General features: G+C 42.9%; 1 protein-coding gene across 1 annotated transcript in view; it reads left to right on the forward strand.

Annotated features, from left to right (window-relative positions):
• LOC138258943 (netrin-4-like) overlaps nt 1-20,615 on the forward strand; it is a 233,564-nt gene that overhangs the window by 94,685 nt on the left and 118,264 nt on the right. Inside the window, exon 4 of the mRNA XM_069206287.1 lies at nt 16,772-16,898. Within this exon, the coding sequence (XP_069062388.1) occupies nt 16,772-16,898 (127 nt within the window). The remainder of the gene's footprint in view (nt 1-16,771; nt 16,899-20,615) is intronic.

A 20,615-nucleotide genomic window follows, 5' to 3' on the forward strand; every position in this document is an offset into this window, starting at 1 on the left:
AAAGTACAGCTTCAAGCAAGAATACACGTTTATTAGCACAGTGGAAAAATACGAGCATCTAAATCGTGAGACATGGCAGCTAGGCCAAAGCCTCCACTAAAGTAATGCTAAGCTAAAACATTTCTAACAAGCGAATCATGGCACACGTTTACGATTATGTCAAACTAATACGATTCTAATACATCACGTTATATGAAGCACGCTTATAAATGTTGGCAAACTACTCTGAGGGCACATTTGTCCCCGTACAATCTTATTTAGTTCGATTAAAGTCACACTTGATTATTGCTACACTACGTTTAAGCGCTAATAAATGTAAAACCTTCATTTCAGCGTCATCAATCCCTCCTCTGATGACTACTTGTCATCACACAAAACTATTCCCACAAATTTTATGCCATTAAAATTCTGTCAGCTCTCTCTGCCTTTTAGTTTCCCTTGTTCTTGCTTTGTATTCTTCTGCCATTCTTTTCATCATTTTCTCTTCCTTCCTTCTTTTAATTCTTTCCATGATCATTATTATTCCTCTTTTTATTCCCCAAATTCCAAATATGCAAATCAGTACTATTAATATTCCCTGTATTATTTTTAATAATATTCCATTCCAAATGCCACCAAGCCAACTTCCCACTGACGCAATTCCCTTTCCAACTTTCTCCCAAACTCCTGGTTCTTTCAGTTCCTTCAAATCTGCACTCTCTTTCGTTAAATTTGCAAGCATTGTTTTAATCTTCACACTGTTGTCCGGAATATAAGTGCAACAGTGGCGCGCACCAAGCATTTTGCAAACGCCGCCATCCTTTGCTAAAAGAATGTCTAAGGCAAGCCTATTTTGAAGAGTCATAGCTCTTTCCGCTGCAAGTTCAGCATCCATCAGGATTATAGCACCTGAAAACTTTGTCAACATGTTATCCACTATAGTAGACAACTTTCTTATTTTGATGGAATTCAACACAACTCCCAATGAAGGAATCATGGCTCCAAATATATCTCCTACCACGCAGCTGCGGTCTCTCTTTTCTGGATACGATGGGATCCAGACGTCTTTGGAATCACCGATAGGTCATCCAGTTGATAAACCTTTGGGAACACTATACCCAAATAACATCTCCCCCACCATCCCTCTGGAAGACGATAATAGGCATTATGCCCACAAATGTAATATACACCTGGTATGACAGGGTCAAGTCCGTTCAGCATGAATGTCCATTTGGCCTTAAAGATAAACGTATGTTTACACTCACTCGCTCCTACAAAAATGTTGTCATAATAAGATTCACCACGATATATACAAAATTTCCCTACATGCCAAGCATCTAAAGCTATTTTCCCTTGTGTTCTTATTGCGGCAAAATCATAATTATCTACTGAAGTCCTCTTATGTAGCTCCTTTTCTAATTTTGCATTCATTTGTGCCCTTCTATCATCTGTGCGATCTAAAAAGCTTATTTCTACTGCAGAGAGGGAGCAGGTAAGATTTTCCCTATGAGCGTGAGCCGTTTCAAAAGGTTGCATTGGCTCGAAAAATTCCCTCATAATTTTAGCATCCCAATCTTTAGCAATCTGGCTAAGCTGCGTGATTATAGGAACATATGCAAAAGTAACATCATAATTTGAGTAAAAATACTGTATGTTTGTTTGCCCATAAAATCTAGAAGTTACTATACTACATGTAATCCCGTATGTAAGAGGCATGTGGTGATAAGTCACCCCTTCCGTTACCGATGTCGGTATCTGTGTACACACATAACAATCTTTCGCATCCATAGTCTCAACATATTCTGTTAGCAAGCGATAGAAAACATTATATGAAAGCTCTTTCTTATCATGCAAGTGTCTCTCATCTAATTCTAGTCTTTTCAGTGCGGTTAGTTCAGTGACAGTAACAGGAGCAAAAGTAGAAGCATCAATTTTCTCATTCTCACCCTTACCATGCATTCCAAGCACTATTGCCATTATTATTAGTATACATGCAACTATCAAGCCTATACACACATATTTACAATATTTCGCTCTACTGTTTTGTGTCATGATCTGTATAGAATCAGAGAGCTAGAAGCACCTCTAAAAGAAACGATTTAGCAATTCAGTTACAAAGCTGAACGAGCGCAATGTTCACACGGTCTTCTTCAAGAGCCAAGTCACTTATCGGTTAGCAGCATTTGTCTCAATTCGGCAATAACTCAGTCTCTTTTCAGCAATAGCTCAAATGTTTTTTGTTTTTTTTTCTCAAAATTCAATAACTCACTCTCTCTTTTTTTTTTTTTTTTTTTTTTTTTTTCGGTTAGCAACGTTGTCTCAAATCAGGTTTAAGAGTCAATCAGGTTATCAAAGTCTTATCAAGTTATCAAATGTCTCATCCGGTTTAGCAATGTCTCAGCTGGTTGTATCACGTTATATTATAGCAAGCAATGTCATTTACAAGCTTTTCAATCAACAGTGTCCATAAAACTTTTCTTTTCTATTGGTATCTCTTCTTCTTCTTCGTTCTCGAGGCTAAGAGATACAAATTTGTCAGTCCAATCGTCATGAACTACATATGCCCATTCTGGACCGGAATATCTCCTGTTTGGTATCCTTTTCCTTTTCAATTTTGCATCTCTCTTTGACTCTGCCTCACTGGTACTTTCCTCTTTGGTCAAGTCTTTTTCGTCACTTGATGTTGGTACCACGACAGACACTTCCTTTCTTTTCTCTTTCACTCTTGGCCCTTCACTGTCGTTTAACGTTTCTCCAGTTCTTACTTTTACTGGTGATATACTTGGTCTTTTCTATGCAGCGTGTCCACTTGAGGGACCTGCGACCTCTCCTGAAGGAGTTTGAACAGTTGCGTTCTGTTCTGCTTTGTCCCCTCCTCCTGGGGAGACAATCAGGTTCTCCTTTTCTTTATCTGTACCGTCTGCTTCTGGGAAAGCCCTCCTCTGATCAGGCTCTCCTGCTTTTTCACCTCTTTCGAGCCCTTCGTCACCGTTACTTTCTTCAGGCTCTTTGTCACTTTCAGCTGCTTCAGGCTCTTTGTCACCTTCAGCTGCTTCAGGCTCTTTGTCACCTTCAGCTGCTTCAGGCTCTTTGTCACCTTCAGCCGCTTCGTCGCTGTCTGAGGTTTCTCCTTGGTCTTCCCCAAGTGAATCTGTTGCTTCTTCCTCAGAGAATATTTCTCTCTCGTCTATTTCTGCCTGTTCGCTTCTAGTTCTGTTTTGCTCTGTCTCAGCGCTCAGCACTTTGTTATCAGGTACTGGCAGTTTCAGCGCTTCCACTTCCTCATCTGTGGGACACAACACTTTCTTTGTGTGACTGGCGTGAATCCAGTTGGGAACTCCCGCACACTTCACAGCGGTCGTGGTCGTCAGGATCACTTGGAAAGGGCCTTTCCAACGGGGTTCCAGACACGACTTCCTCACGTGCTTCTTTATCACGACCCAGTCACCTGCTTTCAGTGTGTGTCCTGGACCTTGGATCGGTGGCAAGGTGGTTGCTTCCACCTGGTGAGAGAAAGAGCGAACCACGTCAGCCAGGCCTTTGCAGTAGTCTAACACCATATCATCTGTAATATTCAAAAGCGCGTTTGCGGGAACTGCGGGAAGTCTCATGGCCCTGCCCATGAGAATTTCGTGCGGGGACAATCCAGTCTTTCTGTCAGGGGTGTTTCTCATTGACATTAACACCAAAGGCAATGCGTCAGGCCATTTCAAATTTGTCGATGCACAAATTTTCGCCATTCTTGATTTCAGTGTACCATTCATTTGTTCCACCAGTCCTGATGCTTCAGGGCGATAGCTACAATGCAGTTTTTGCTCAATGTTCAACGCTTCGCAAAGTAACTTTATCACCTCGTTATTGAAGTGACTTCCCCTATCTGATTCTAAAGAGATCGGGAATCCGAAACGTGGTATCAACTCCCTCAGCAATAGTTTTGCAACTGTAAGGCTGTCATTTCTACGTGTGGGGTATGCTTCAATCCAGTGACTAAAAATGCACACAATCACCAACACATACTTCAGACCTCCATGCACAGGCATCTCAATAAAGTCCATCTGCATCCGGCTGAACGGGCCGCCTGCCCTACCGATGTGGCCCATGTTCACAACTGTTCCCTTTCCTGGGTTCATCTGCTGACAAGTGACACAACGGTGGCAAACTGCTTCTGCAACTTGACGGAATCTGGGGTTAAACCAATCAGTTTTGAACAATCTTATCATGGCATCTCTCCCTAGGTGAGCCTGCCCATGATAGAACCGCGCTAGCTGCGATAAGAGACAATTTGGTAAAACAAATTTTCCCTCATTTGAAACCCATATCTCATCTGGTCTCTTTGTACATTGTGATTTAATCCAGGAAGCTTTTTCATCCTCCCTGACGCTATTCTGTAATGCTTTTAGTTCATCCATTGTATCTACAACTTTCAAAGCAAATGCTTCAGCTGGTTCGAGCTCTGGCTCATTTATCAAATTCCATTCATCCCTGAGCAATATACAGTTCAAGGCACAAAATCTTGCGACTTGATCCGCATATGCATTTCCCAGAGAAACATAGTCCTGTCCTTTTGTATGAGCACTACACTTTACCACTGCAATTTCGGCTGGCATTTGAATGGCGTGTAACAATACCCTTATTCTCTCCCCGTTTTTCACTGGGGACCCTGAAGAAGTCAGGAAACCTCTCTGTGACCATAGTTGCCCAAAGTCGTGCACAATTCCAAACCCGTACTGACTATCAGTGTAAATGGTAACCTTCATCAATGCAGACAGTTGACATGCTCTTGTAAGGGCTACAAGCTCTGCTACTTGTGCGGAATAAACTCCTTGGAGCCAGGACGCTTCCAAGACACCTGTTACAGTACATACAGCATATCCTGCTTTCAATATTCCCAATGCGTCTCTTAAACATGACCCATCAACAAAAACAATTTGATCATTTTCTTCAAGCTTAGTATCCTTAATGTCAGGTCGGGGTTTTGTGCAAAATTCAGTCACCTGAAGGCAGTCATGCTCGACGTCTTCAGCGTTCTCAATTTCAGCATTTTCACCGGGAAGCAAGGTTGCTGGATTCAGCGTAGTGCACCTTTTCAGCTGCACATTCGGTGAGCCCAGAATTATTGTTTCATACCTTGTGAGTCTTGCTCCAGTCATGTGTTGCGTTCGGGAGCGGGTCAAAAGTATCTCAACTGAGTGAGGGACCATGACTGTTAATGGGTGTCCCATCACTATTCCTTCACTCTGAGTGAGGCTGATACCAACTGCTGCTACGGCGCGCAAACACCCAGGCAGTGCTGCTGCGACCGGATCCAGAGTAGCTGAAAAATATGCTACTGGTCTGTTTATGCCACCATGGGCTTGAGTCAAGACAGACAAAGAACATGCATCACGTTCATGACAAAACAATGTGAAAGGCTTTGTGTAATCAGGCATACCTAAAGCTGGAGCCCTACACATGCATTCTTTCAATTCAATAAAGGCATCCATCTCATCTCCTTTCAGCTCAATTTCATCCAATGCATCCTTCTGGGTCAGTTTCAGTAAAGGCTTTGCCAGAGTCGAGAAGTTGGGAATCCACTGGCGACAGTAGCTCACCATCCCCAAAAACTTCCTCACCTCCCTCCTCGTCTTTGGTGGAGTCATTTGAAGTACACTCGTTATTCTTTCCTTCATTATTCTCCGTGACCCTTTCTCTATTTGGTGACCCAAGTATTTCACTTTCTTCTGACAGAACTGCAACTTTCAAGGAGACACCTTGTGTCCATTCCTTCCCAAGTGGTTCAGTAGGGCAATGGTGTCAGCTGTGCAGCCACTTTCTGTCTTAGATGCAATCAGTAAGTCATCAATGTACTGTACTAGGACTGACTCGAATGGCAATTCTAGCGCTTCCAGGTCCTTCTTCAAAATCTGATTAAAAATTGACGGTGACTCAGAAAACCCTTGAGGAATTCGACACCAACTGTAAACTCTGTCTAGGAATTTGAAACAAAAGAGAAATTGGCTGTCCTCATGAAGAGGCACCGAAAAGAAAGCTTGTGACAAGTCGATGACTGAGAACCACTCGGCATCGCAAGGGACTTGAAACATTATCACAGCTGGATTTGGCACTACAGGGCAGCATTTGACTACGATGTCATTTATTTTCCTCAAGTCCTGCACAATTCGGACTTTTCCACTTGGCTTTATTAGTCCCATGATTGGTGAATTACATGGGCTGCTTAACACTTCTTTCAGTACTCCCTGTTTTACAAACTCATCAATGAGTTGGGCGACCTTCATGAGGGTGTCTTGTGCCATGTGGTATTGTGGGGTCTGGGGAAAAGTTACATTGGGTTTCACTGTCACTTTCACTGGTTCCACTCCTTTCACCAATCCCACCTCCTTTCCTGTCATATCCCACACTTCCTTTCCGAGTGTTTCCCGTAATTCAGCTGGAATATCTTCTTCAGTTATCATTGGAAGAAGGTTAATCAGAGGATATTTTTCATCGACAATTTCCATCTCGTCCCCTTCTACACTGTCCTCTTCCTCCCCATCACTGCTCGTCTGAATTCTAATTCCATCGTACGAACACATGATCGAGCATCCCAATTTGCACAATAGGTCTCTCCCTAACAGTGCTATCGGGCTTGAGTCACATACCACAAAATTATGTAACCCTTGATAGTTACCAATTCTGACTGGTACTGGATCTGTTATTGGGTTTGTCAGGTACCTGTTTGCTACTCCCACCACTTGAACTGTTCTCCCTGAGAGGGGCAAATTTGGTACTTCAATGCTCCTAACAGTTGAACGTGTGGCTCCTGTGTCAACCAAGAATGAAACACGATGACCCATGACTCTTCCCTCCACATACGGACCCTTTTGATCAACTTCCAAGGATGCTGCAAGCACACAATTTCCCTCCTCATCTGAACTTTCACTCTCCCATCCATCGTTTATTCCATTCTCACTGTGTAATGGGAACTGTTGTACTGTGCCATTCGTACTCATCACCTGACCCGAAACCTGTGGAGGAACCATCACTTGCTGCTGACTCATTGGTGCCAAAGGTATTTGCATTTGCTGATTAGGTACCATTGGTAACTGCTGTTGCATTGGCTGCATTTGCGTCATCTGCATACGGGGCATCTGCATCTGCTGCGGCTGCATGGGCTGTAATCCCTGCAGCTGATTTATGGTCTGAAAATTTGGGTTTGGACCTCTCATTTTCGGTCCCCTCATTGTCTGAAATGCATTGACATCATTGTTTTGCTGACCAACACCTGCACCTTCCTGCACCATCATCGGGCACTCGCGTTTCCAATGACCGACGATTCCGCACACGTGACACGGCATCACCTTTTTCATTGCCTGCACACCATTCTGAATCACTACAGTGCTCAAATCCGGACCATTACTCCCAAAGCCTCCTCTGCCTCTGCCTCTCGCCTGCGGCTGAAACACCATGTTTCCCTGCGGCTGCGGCTGCGGTATCTGCTGTTGAAACCCCTGCAACCCTTGCAAACCTGTCTGAGCTGCTTTAAGCTGCATCATCATCACTTTCTCCTTCAACCTTTTCTGTTTCACTTCAATTTCGTCACTACAGTATTTCGCATAATTCAACACCTCATCAATAGGTTTCGACTGCCAACAAATCAAATGCGTCTTTATCATCTGACTTATCTCCGGTCTCAGCCCTTCCACAAATCTAAACACAAAATGAAGCATGTCCTTCGCCTCTATTGTTTCCGTACCACTGTAGTTCTTGAACGCCTTCAACAACCTCTCATAGTAACCATGAATCGACTCTTTAGCCTCTTGGGCGGTCCGATCAATCTTCTGCCAATCCACATTTTTCGCGGCAACCTTCGTCTTCAAATGCTCAATCACTTTATAGTACAGGCTCATTACCATAGGTGACGGTGCACCCGTATCCCTGTCTCTCTCTGGTTCACTTGTCGGCCAACCTACAGCCCTTTTGCATTCTTCCCACAAATCTGCCGGAACCACAATCTCAAAGAGGGTGTTCAGGTCTTCCCAAAGACATTTCGCAAGCTTCACAAACCTATCAGTCTGTTGATACCATTCAATCGGCTTCTCTCTCAGTTTGGGAAAATCATCCGTGAAAGGCTGAATGTCGCTTCTATGCCACGGTACATGTATTAATTTTCCCCCTGCTGTCTCCCTCATTGGTAACATGGCTATTGCATCACTACTCTGTGGTCTTTTCTCGTTGTGCTCGGGGACACTGTCTTTCTTCTTTTCCTTTTTCTTTGCCCACCTGCTCTCCAATTTGTCTAAGCACCTCCACACTTGTGCACTCTGCAGCAATTCTCTAAGGTGCGTTTTCATGCCTGCTGACCTCATGTGTTCAAAGTCTGTGGTCCCGAAATCCAATCTATAGCTCCTGCTCAAGTGTTTTGTCTTGTCTATCTCAACCCCGTTTTTGTCAGCTATTTCTTGCAACCTTCTGTGTACCTTGTTCACTTCTCTCGTAATCCTGGGACATAGATACCTCAGCTCTTCTTCCGAGTAGGACTCTAGCCTATTCACATCCATAGTCCCTTCCACCAACTCGTCTGCTTCCATGTTCAACCTTACCCTATTCAGATACTCTTCTCCCTTCCCACTGGTTGAGCTTTGTGTGGAATTCAGACTGTTGAACCATTGTGTCAGCTGTTGCGCATTCAACCCCATCAGTGTAGCATTCACATCGACTGCCATTGACGGTTGCGGCAACTTTTCAGTGTTCGATGACAGCGGTATCACCAGTGGGGGACTCGACCTCACCACTGTTGACTGAGCACATATGCGACTAAACTCCATCAAGGACCCAGATCCAGTTGGCTGAGCCACTATCGGAGTTGTCTCTGGAGTGTTTTCTATGCACCTCCTTTCCATCCCATTCTGCATCACTAATCCTTGACCGCTCACACCTGAGTTAGGCTGACTGTACAAAGGTACCGGTGGACCTACAGTAATGGGTAGGGATATCGCATCTGGGTTCTGTCCATTCCCCAGGTTCTGAGGCATGTTCATGCCCACACTATGGGTCATCATTGCCGGCATGCCCGTCTGACTCCCCGTCATCTGAGCATGTGCTGTTCCCCCATGCATCTGCTTTAGAGGCATCAAAAACTGGGTTGATTCAGCTTGTGCCCATGTTGGGTGGCGACCATTCTGTACTCCCATTACGGTTGGATCTAGAATCGTTCCCGTACCGTTGTCACTGCTGTAGTACCTTGGGACCTGCGGCTGATAATTTTCTGCTGTTTTCAATATAGGCACATCTGGATATATTCTCCTAACCTGCGGTATCTGCGGGGTGAACAATAAACTCGGGTCCTTAGATCCCGATGGCGTTTCTGAATTTGAAGTTTCATTATTCTGTACCGGTGCCGGAGGGGCAGAACTGGTACTTGGACCTTGTCCACTCTCTGCATAAGGTGGTGGACGGTCGTTCAGCAATTGCATGATGAACTCCTCATCCTCTGACTCGTCTTCCTCTCTATCTTTGGAACACCTCCTGTTTGTCTTACAGGTAGCTTTCTTACCTGTCGCCTCTTCTTCCTTAGCAATTGTGGGAAACAATTTTATCCCCTGCAATACATCTGACCTCCACACCTTCTGTGCATTATCCCACCTAGCGTCCGCTAGTGTCTTTTCTACCTTTCTCATCCTGGTCTCGAACTTCTTTTGCTGTTGCTGTCTAGCCATTAATTCCCAAATCGCTAGAGCCTCAAACTGTGCTGGCCTTGGAGGTACCTTCATATCGTACATTGCGAATCTCAAATTTTCGAGGATCCTTATATTGAATGTCCCATGGTTCGGGAACGCTACGCTCCCATGATTCTCTGTCAGCTTGTGCCATTGCTTTAGCCAAAGGCACAGAGCTACCCCCTTTTCCTCCATTACAATGTAAGCTGGTGTACCTTCGGGTGGCGTCTCCTCCCCTACGCTTGCTTTAATGTAAGACTCCCCCTTCATCGCACTCTTTAATGCTTTAAAAAAATTCATTTTCTCGTCTTTTACTTCGCAAAATTTGTAATCAATAGGTGACTTTAATTCCCGGAATACTCTTCGCTTGCCTTTCCCCTTCCAATCGAGCCCCACGGACTGCGTCCAATCCGTGCGCGACCCTTCTCTACAACCAACCTATCCCAGCGCGGCTCCTAGTGACGTCACACTCACACACACTGCGGCTGACAAAGCCTTGCGGCTAGTCCTCCTTCACTCAGCTCCTCTCGTAACAACTTCTAGCATGTATCGCGAGCAACCAAATAATAATAAAACAGATCTGTCGGTTTACTACAGGAAGGGTAACACAATCGCTTCAGGACCTTAGGGATTTTTCACTAGCCTCGGCAGTTATTCCATCTTTCTCGGTCCCCACTTTCGCAAGCAAATCTGACCCGCAGACTCTGCTCTCAACTTGTCAATGATCTATTCTAGTGCACTTAGAATTTGTCAAAGCCCGAAGTCGAAGTTTCTTTCACTCCCTTAACACACGTACCGACTCGTTGACCACGCCCGGTCAACCTATTAAACCGACCAGACCACAACATAAAACAAGTGTCTCATACACTTTTCAACATACTCCGGAGTCTCTTGACCTCGCAGGGCCCGTCTCAACAACAACAACCACGTGGACCTTTTTCAGCACAAAGCGCCACATGCACATGAAGTTCGACGACTTCCCTACTCTCACACTCGGAGTCGCACCTCCGCTATATTCTATGAAGTTCGACGACTTCTCTACTCCTACACTCGGAGTCGCACCTCCGCTATTCTCTAAAATCCTCGCAACCTTTTCACACAATCTGCGGCAATAAGCTGTGCAAGCGCAAAACCCTAACTTCACTCATACCATCACTAGTACCGCCAACGCCGATTCCACACCTCCGTTCTCTCCATTCGCAAGCTCCGAGATCCCGGGAAAGTCGCGGGGGACTTAGCCCATCATCATTCTCTCAATCTGTTTTACCCAAGAAAAATCTAATTCAAACTTCTCGATTGCGGTCCCAAAGGCGAAACCGTTAATTCAACACCATGTACTTCTCGACTAAGGGGTCCCAAAGGGCGTAACCGTCCTCTGCTACCATCTACTGATAGAGCGTTCCGACCTAATAATTTACCTGTATTGGGACGCTCTTGGGTCGATGAATCTTTTGACCAAGTGGGACTCTCCTCACTCGTGAGTGGTCAATTTAATCAAATCAATAATCAATAACGAACATAAGCAATGCCCTGATCAACATAACACTTTACAATTAATCCAGAATACATTTCGACGAAACCATGACCTTTCGGTCATGAATAACCACACCAGTTTATGCAAAGTTAGTGAATTTATTTCCCTATATTAACAAAGCTAGCACAATGTAGATGTGTCTCAACACCAAATGATATATGTAAATGAACATTAATAACTGTCCATAGCGACGGAAAAGATGCAATCTATGCAGCATTTGAATAACAATGCCTTCGATGATGGCAACGCAAACTACTAAAACTATAATCTGTAATGAGCTAATTGCATACATTTAGTCAGCATAACAAGGTCTCAAATTGCATCGTGCACAAATGAATCCTCACCTAACCTCAAATTAGCATCTGCATGTGGGGTTTCATGCAAAAAACAATTTAGCAACATTAATTTGGAAAAGCTCCTAACTAGGGCTCTTATCAAAAATCAGCAGTTGGTTACCTAAAAGAAACACAATGCAATTGTACAATTTCCTTTCATATTTACCAAATTCAATCAGCATTCAAGGAAGTCTTCGTCTCACAGGTACCGGTTTCGATCAGCATGGGTACCGGTTTCAATCAGCATGGGACGGGACAAAGGGGCAGGGTGGACGGGGCAATTGCCTCACAGCGGCAAGGTAAAAGACAACTATTACTTCATGCAAAGGGGGCAAATCAAAGTTAAAGTCTCTAGGGAGAGAATTACTCAAAGTCTCTTTCTCTCGATAGGAGAAAGCATCAAAGTCTCTCAAAATGGCGTCGCAACAAAATGGGCCATAATAGCTGCAATGTCCAAATGTCCGGTAGATAATAGCCAAAAAGGGGGCCTTTCTTCTTGTGCACCTGGTTTTTATAGACAACAGTTCAAGTCCAGTAGGGTCTTCCATTGGAGGGTTCATAGGTTGGCTTCAAATTGTCCAATCAAAAACATCAATTTACAAGCTTCTACCTAGGCATACATTATCCTTGGAGTCTGGAACGTAAGTTGCAACATATTTTACCAATTAACTCAGTTTCAGAGCGTCCATTGTCTGCACCTGCAGATTGACCTTGGAGCAAAGAAGAAGATGCCAGGCTGGCACAAAACCTTAAAGATAAGCATGTGAACCGATCTCACTGGAAAAGTACAGCTTCAAGCAAGAATACACGTTTATTAGCACAGTGGAAAAATACGAGCATCTAAATCGTGAGACATGGCAGCTAGGCCAAAGCCTCCACTAAAGTAATGCTAAGCTAAAACATTTCTAACAAGAGAATCATTGCACACGTTTACGATTATGTCAAACTAATACGATTCTAATACATCACGTTATATGAAGCACGCTTATAAATGTTGGCAAACTACTCTGAGGGCACATTTGTCTCCGTACAATCTTATTTAGTTCGATTAAAGTCACACTTGATTATTGCTACACTACGTTTAAGCGCTAATAAATGTAAAACCTTCATTTCAGCGTCATCAGTGGTCATTGGGTGGGAAGGCGCCAAAAAAAGACTGTCGCACAGGGTGCCACCAGCACTACAGCCGGCCCTGTGGATAGGCATAATTATACATAGAAACCACTGTGACAGCCTGACAGACACTCTTCTTGCTGGGGAAAAAGGGGGGAGCGTGGCCCCTCAGCCCATATGGGCAGGCAGTGGCTGCTATATGGTCATGGGGTACCCCGGTGACTTGCAATTTCCTTAAAATGTACACAGGGGGAGCTTTACCTCAATGTATACTCCTTTCCAATCACAATAGATCAGACAGCGGCAGTAAGAACGCGAGATAAATATACAGAAAGTGCCAGGGTGGCAGCTCTGGCAGTCTGTTGAAACTGATCCTGCCCAGTTTTGTGCACCAAGTGCCCATGGATCAGCAGCTATGTGAGTGAAAGAAAAAGGCAGAGACGGGCACACCCGGGCGTCCGGCCTCATTCTACCGGAAGTGGGTGGCCCTCCACTCACCAGTCTGCCAGCTGGCCACAGTCGAGCCTTGGCATCAGCCACTGCAGGTGTCCTGGGCTGGCTCCAGGAGAGGACCGAACAAAAGAGGCCTAGAAATTACGGATCAAGGGAGCGAGGGACTTCATTTTTTTAACATAGCTCGTGGTGTCAGTCTAGTGTGCGCTGTCAGTCAAAATGAATATCAAAGAGCTGGATTTTTCATTGGTTGTAATCATGTTTTATACGTTTTTTAGTTCTTTATTATGTATATATTTACAAAATGTACTGTGCAGTTTGAAAACTACAGCGCCTCTAGTCACCCAAGGCACTATAAACCCTCTAAAAGGAGAGCTTATGGTGCCTTCATAAAGAAGGCAGAAAGTGGAAGATATTTTGATGGCAGAGGGAATCTGGTGCAGAGTTCACAGTAAACCCCAGAGAAGCTGCGGTTCGTGCAGCTGTGGGTGGACACGTGACAAAGATGCTAGTTTGTGATTCTGCTGTTGTGCCCTAGTGGATCCAAGTGGTCTGTAGGATATGATTCACGAAGTGAAAACTCCACTCTCTTTGCTTTCCACTTACATTTGGAAGAAAGTTTTGACATTTTTTTTTTTTAGAATTTGCAAAGGAGCCCACTAAGAGCCTGGGGAGCTGAGAATGTCGCAGTTTCTAGGAGCACTACGAGATTGGCTAAGCGCACTAAAAACAGCGCTGTTTGTGTAAATGTCTTGTGTAAATGTACCGCTGGAGTACAATTCCAGTAAAATGTTTGTCTTTTTTCCTTTATAGGGAAAATAGTATTCTCTGTGGAACAACCACTTCCTCGCCAGTGTTGGTAGTATTCCCTCTTCGTTCTACCCTGAACAAAGATGTAACACTGTCCTCCATCGGAATAACTAACAACCATCTTTACGCTGATATGTCCAGTGGGAAACAATCGATTATGACAAAAACATCACTTTGTGAGAGAGACACACTTCCTGGAACATTCACTCACTTGTGAAAGTCCATGTACACATCGTTTTAAGAGTGTGAATCCACGTTCTGAAAATAAAAACATCACACTCGTAAACCAGTGTATTCTTGCACCAATATTAAACTTAAGTGTGCACGTGCCTTCCTGAATAATGCCACATGGCCTCTTTCCTGCTTTTCAACACCCAGGGCTGTAATGGGGACCGAGTGACACCTGGACATCGCTTTTCAGGCTAGTCCCAGCAGGGAGGTAACTCTTATCTTTTCAGGGATTGGAGGAGGTTCTCCACTCAAGAAAAAGTTAGAAAATGCACTCTACAGCATAAATGTGCATGTTTTGTTGTGCTTTATGCTTTAATTATAATATATGTATATATTTTACAGACATTTCTGAAGAGAAACGAATTAAATAGCCCAGTGTTCATGGTCTGCCAGAGTGTGTGCGGGAAACCTCCCCTTTTGCCCATCCTACCCTGCATCTAGGGCATACCAGGAAACTGTTACACCAACACAAAACATTGGATGCACAGAAGGCAAATGGGCGGCCACAGAAAGAGTGGTTACCATCTCATACATCCAGCTCCATTAGAAACAAAGTTCACAGAACACATCGCTCCAGAAAAAATAACACCAGTTTAAAATGATGACACTGAGCATCGATATTCCTGTGCCAGTTACTCGACCATGAACATTCTATTTACAGAAAAGAAGACACCATTACAACTAGTGCTATTATATGGCAGGATACTTCGATATATATCTATTCTATGGTGCAGCTAGTTACATTATGATGGTGCTAGGGTTGGCTCACTTGATGCCACTTGTATGTGTTAAAACTAAAACAAAAATATAAGAACTAGAAAGTCAAAGATTCTGACAGTTTTATTTGGTTTTAAAATACCTTGTCCAGTTTTGGCACTTCAAATGTATTTCAAACTTGCTCACATACAGCCTTATAACCTTCTGCGTCTTTCTGTATCCCTCCCTGAAATTTGGATTGTGATTCTTACAGCACCCATCTTTCTACTGGCACCGCACAAACCTACTGACCTTTGGCATGGAAGTTATTTATTCCAAAAATGTTAGAAGTGGGCCCACTTCCTAAATGTTAGGCAGGCAATTGTGTTGACAACATTAGGAGGCTGTTCTAACATCCCAGGACTTAGATACGAACATGTTGCTCAGTTTGCCAGCTGGCTGTGGCTGCTCCTGTAAAATGTAAGAGATTTGCTCAATGTGTTGAAAGGATGACGTCACGCCTGCTAGATTAGCTATGCTGTTGAAAGAATACTTATCATAGTTTAAAAGCCTTGTCCACGTGCGGGGAACAAAATCCAACCTAAGGTGCTTTCTATCAGTGTGCCATGGCTCATTCCTGATGTTAAAATGGGGGCAGGGCCATTCATTATGCCAGAGGTTGCCTACTGCCGCAGGACTCTTTCTCATTGTACTAGGACAAGTAGTGTTTGCTTATTACCCTCTTGGTGTTGGCTGCTGAGGCTCAGTCCTGAGAGACTAGAGTTATCCGTCACAGTTCAGATACTGCCATGATGCCAGGGTCTGAACCTTACCAGTAGGACAAAAAGCACACACTGCCATGCCACAGTTCATATTAACCAGGAGTATGTAACAACGCTGCCATGTTTACAACATGCAAAGCCCTATTCCCATTCCAGTTTCCACAATGACACAATTCAATACCAACAGGCAATCTCTGAAACCTGTAATTAGCAAAGGACTTAGAAGAGAGAAATGTCATATTCCTCACTGATAGAAACAAGATAAAAGGGATTAAGGGAGATAGAGTGAGAGCTTGAAAAACAGAAGCCATGTCAAGCACCTGATCTGAGATGGGTGGAGATGCCTTACTGGGATATTGGACATGTTCTTGATGAGGAGATTCTTGAGAGTTTTACAAGGAGTCTGGGAAGCAGTAGGAGAGCAATCTTGTGTGCAGATTGTTGAAGAAGATGCCTCCATAGGGAATGCTGGGCCTTACACACTGGTACGGACGTGGTCAATAGGACCAGTAGAGGGAAGCAACTAGCTCCGACATGGTCTAGTTATTTTACATCAGTAGTAGGGTATATCTACAAGGTGTAGTTACAAGTGCCTCTGGGGATAGGCATGACGTTGCAGGGCTGAGCATATTAGTCAAAGTCTTGATGAAAGTGCGTAGTTTTGAGTTTCCTGCACAACTTCAAGTGTTTGTTTATAACTCATGGGATTTGCATGAAGGATGCTTCTGTATTCTGTTTTCTAATATTGTATGAGTCATCTCTTCGCCGCAAGTTGATATAGATGCAATTTAGGATCTGGTTGCTTGGTTTTTGGGGTGGTAGATAGCCTGGGCCTTATGTTAGAATAATTATACCTCACATTCAAATAAATAGGTACAAATGAACAGTAAATGTCAAGTTTGTATGGTGATTAAAATTGAAAGAGAGGATATGGACTAGTGTGTAAATTGTAGACCGCTGTTCCTTGCCATATTGAAAAAATAGTTATGCCGCATATTGCCAAACCAAACCTACATGTTCTAGTAAAGGCACTGAATGGTTCTAAGCTGAAGCTCAACCACATACTCAACTGTTACTAAGATGCCTAATGTGCTACTGTGTAGTTCACTCCAAATTGTTTTAATGCTTCTCTTCTTCTGACAGGTCCATGGGAAGTGTGTGTGCCAACACAACACAGCGGGGGACCACTGCGAGAGGTGTGCACCCCTCTACAACGACCTGCCATGGAAACCCGGTGATGGAAAAACTGGGGAGCCCAATGAATGCCAAAGTATGTTGTTATTACATATTATCTTCTACAGTTATGGATCATTCAAAGTCTGAAAGTTGATGGCATGCCTACTTATGTACTCTGCTGAAAGGATACTTTTAGCTTAACTGGGTGTCCATTTGCAGAGAATACACTGAAAGGAAGTTAAGGTAAGGGTTCAGTCAGTCTGTCCACTTTTGTTAATCTAATTAGTAAAAATCTATTAGAAATTAGAATCTTTAAATCAGGATTTGGAGGGGACACGTAGTAGCTCATACAATAGTGGTAAAGTGTAGTGTTGTAAACAAAAGGAGATATGTGCCTTTTCGAAATGCTAACCAGCGCCACCTTAAGGCCTTTCAAGAATAGATGTTTCAAAGTAACAACTATTCACAATTTGTCAGTACTATAGCAAAACTATGCATACTTGTTTCCATGTTTTGCACTGTGTTTTCTGACTTAAAAGGCTCACTTTATCTATTGGTGACTATGCCTATGTTAGCCAGCCCACACTGTATAACACATGGGGTGATAATCTCATGTGATAAATGAAGCTGGTGTTTCACTGTGACCTCTCTTTTCACAAAGTAGGTAGACAATCTTTCCACAGACACAATTGTAACTTCTGCATCAAAATAAACACATTATTCTTAAATAGGACAACTATTGAACCTCTCCTTGGTAAGCTGCTGCTTATCTTTTCAGCGACTGCACCACTCAGTGGGCCGGGACTTGGGCAGAGAGCATCCTTGCTGAGGGACACAGGGGCAGATTGGGCCGCATCCTTTTACTGGCATTTGCCGCTGGCTCTCCGCTAGGTCACGCACGGGCTTCTGGGGTTGAGTCAACTCATCTGGTGTGCAACGTCCCTCAAAAGCTTCACACAACCAAATAGTTTGTTTGTGTTTTTGTTGTGGTGCCATTACAGTGATTGTCAGAAATGAGTCTGCATAAAATTATTTAGGGCCTGATTTCGAATTTGACGGCGGTGGTTCCTCCATCACAAAGGCGATGGATATTCCGGCTGCCACATAATAGCCTATGGAGATCGTAGTACGATGGAGACATATCCGTCACGTTTGTGATGAAGTAACCCATTTGCCAGACTATTCAATTCAATTTTATCCGCCAGACTCTAAATCAGCCCTTGGTTTTTTAAATAAACCTGTAGTCAGCTATTCCAGACCATATTTTCTTTGTCTGAAGGGGATTCCATGAAGTTGCATTAGTCTGTTAGAGCTTCCCAAGGCAACCAGAACTTGTTCATCTTGTGTCACAAGTATCTCCATGCTTGTTGCTTGCTTGTTGGACTCATTGGTTTCTTCTTGCTCAGCTCTTCAGTGTTCAGGCTTGACCTTCACCTTGGAGACTCTTGCTCATTTTGTTGTCTGGCCTGTTTCATTGCTACGTTTTTTATGAGCTTCAGATTGTTTCTTTTCTCCATAATTTTCCTTCACCTTTTGGCTTTATAAATCCTGGAGCCTGATGTTGCAACTGAAGGCATCAGGACCTACCTTTACTTCAAGAAATACCAGAAGCCGTGACTCTGAAAACCAGCCCTTGAGATTGACATTAGTTATCTGCAGTGCTCAAATGAATTACTTTACAAATACATTTAGTTAAATTAATAATTTGATATCAATCTGAGGTTAGTAGATCACCTCTCCACACGTTTTGATGGTAAGGATGTGATATCAACACATTGTGATGGAATTAGCCAACCTCGTCATTATGCAGCCTGATCCTTTTTTATTCTTGAAGATTTGCTTCATAATGTGGCCATGAGGAAGTGAAGCTCTGCTCATCTCCATCAATGTCAAAATAACACCTATGCGCACAGTAGAATTACACATGCAGGTACAAAATTATTAGCAGTTAATTAACATGTGTGTACTTCTGAGATGTTCTACGATACAATAATATTTTAAGAAAATAGTTATCCATTATGGTAAACCTAAATTAAAGCAATATACATTAACATCACAAAAATAACAACAAAGTAAAAAATATAACTGAAATCCTTAAATAATTATAAATATTCACAATGTTTCATGGAAAGAGAATAACACTAATTGAAAAAAAACACTATATGAAATAAATAAAGATGAGTCAAAAAAAATAAAAAGCAAATAAAGTTAAAACATTTCAAATACTTTAAATAAACACACATTTATAAAACAATATACCGAAATAGAATAAAGAAAAAATAAAGATATTTTTCTATGAACACAGTCAAAGCATAGATACACATCTAATGATCATCTGCAAGCCAATGCCCTAACCTCATAAACATCTCTTTACCCATTACATTGCTGTCTCCCAACCTATGAAAATCGTTAAATTAATAAACCGCTGTGTTTATCGAAAAGACCATAGATCCAAATTATATGTTGAATCAAAACTTTAATTACACTGACATAATAGAAGTAATTTCGGTAATTCTGATTACGTTTTGGTGCAGAATTTCCAATATTATTACTATTATGCCTGCTTGCATAGCTAAGAGTAATTTGGGGGAAAACAATCCTACCACAACAGCACATTCGGCAACCGTGAGCAGCCGCTCGCGTTCTGGTTTATTTACCGCTATTTCTTAATGCAAAATGCATCCTGGTGTCCATTTCGGATTCAAGGGTGCATTAGTACTAGAAAATAGCACTAGATGCTTGAAATAAGTTGGGGAAAAAGTCTACCCCAACAGCACATTTTGCACTATTTCTTAGTGCAAAATGTGTTCTTGCACCCATTTTGGATGCAAGGGGTGGGGGGTCCTTTTGCAGTAAGAAAATAGTACCAAATGCCAGGAGTAAATTGGGTGAAAATCCTACCCCAAGACACATTTAGTGAGCATGAGCGGCAGCTTTGCACTTGCATGTTCTGTTGTATCTAGCACTATTTCTTAGCCCAAAATGCATTTGTGCGCCCATTTTGGACTCAAACCCACAATCAGTGCATATGTGTTGTGCAAAACTCTGAAACCCTACTTGCAAAAATATCAGGTATTTATGGGAAATGCATCACAAATTTTGCAATATGTGTGGGGAGGTGTTAAATAATTGCAGGAAAAATTGCCCAAAATATTTTTTTGCAGGTGAAAACATACACATGAACTTTGTTACTCATCATTTCCAGGGACATAGCTATAAATCAATTATTTGAGGACTTTTATGAAAAAACAGGACAATTCCCCCAGAGGTGTAATTGAAGGAAAAACTCATAACTTTGTTTAAATGGAAAATTATAAAGCCTCCATTTAAAAGGTTAACATTATAATTTTACACTTCCAGTGCTTAATTTGAGCCGGTGTTTGCAGGTAGGCCCCAGTGGAACTTATATGTGGGAACAGGTACTTATTTTACTTCAAGAGCCTTTGATTCAGAGCATGGAAGTAAAAAACGCAAAATGGATAAAGGGGAAAGGAGGAGGAAGAGAAAGACAGGAATACACTGAGAAAGGGAGAAACCAGGGATTAAAACCTACAAGAGTGGGATAAAGTGACAGGCAGTGTCTAGTGGTGGATGAAATAGGCTTGAGGTGAAGGCAAGACTCAAAGCCTGATTTAGATTTCGGTGGTCACAACGGTGACGGATAGCCCGTCTGCCGAAACATAAATCCCTCAGTGTCTAAGTATAAAGTGGAACGAATGAGTGAGGGAGTATGTGATTGTCTAATTAGATTCCTAAAAACTGAGTGACTAGATAAGTGACTGGGTGAGGGAAAGAGTCTAAGAGGGAGTGA

Source organism: Pleurodeles waltl, chromosome 9 (genome assembly GCF_031143425.1).
Source record: "Pleurodeles waltl isolate 20211129_DDA chromosome 9, aPleWal1.hap1.20221129, whole genome shotgun sequence".
Classification (NCBI taxonomy): domain Eukaryota; kingdom Metazoa; phylum Chordata; class Amphibia; order Caudata; family Salamandridae; genus Pleurodeles; species Pleurodeles waltl.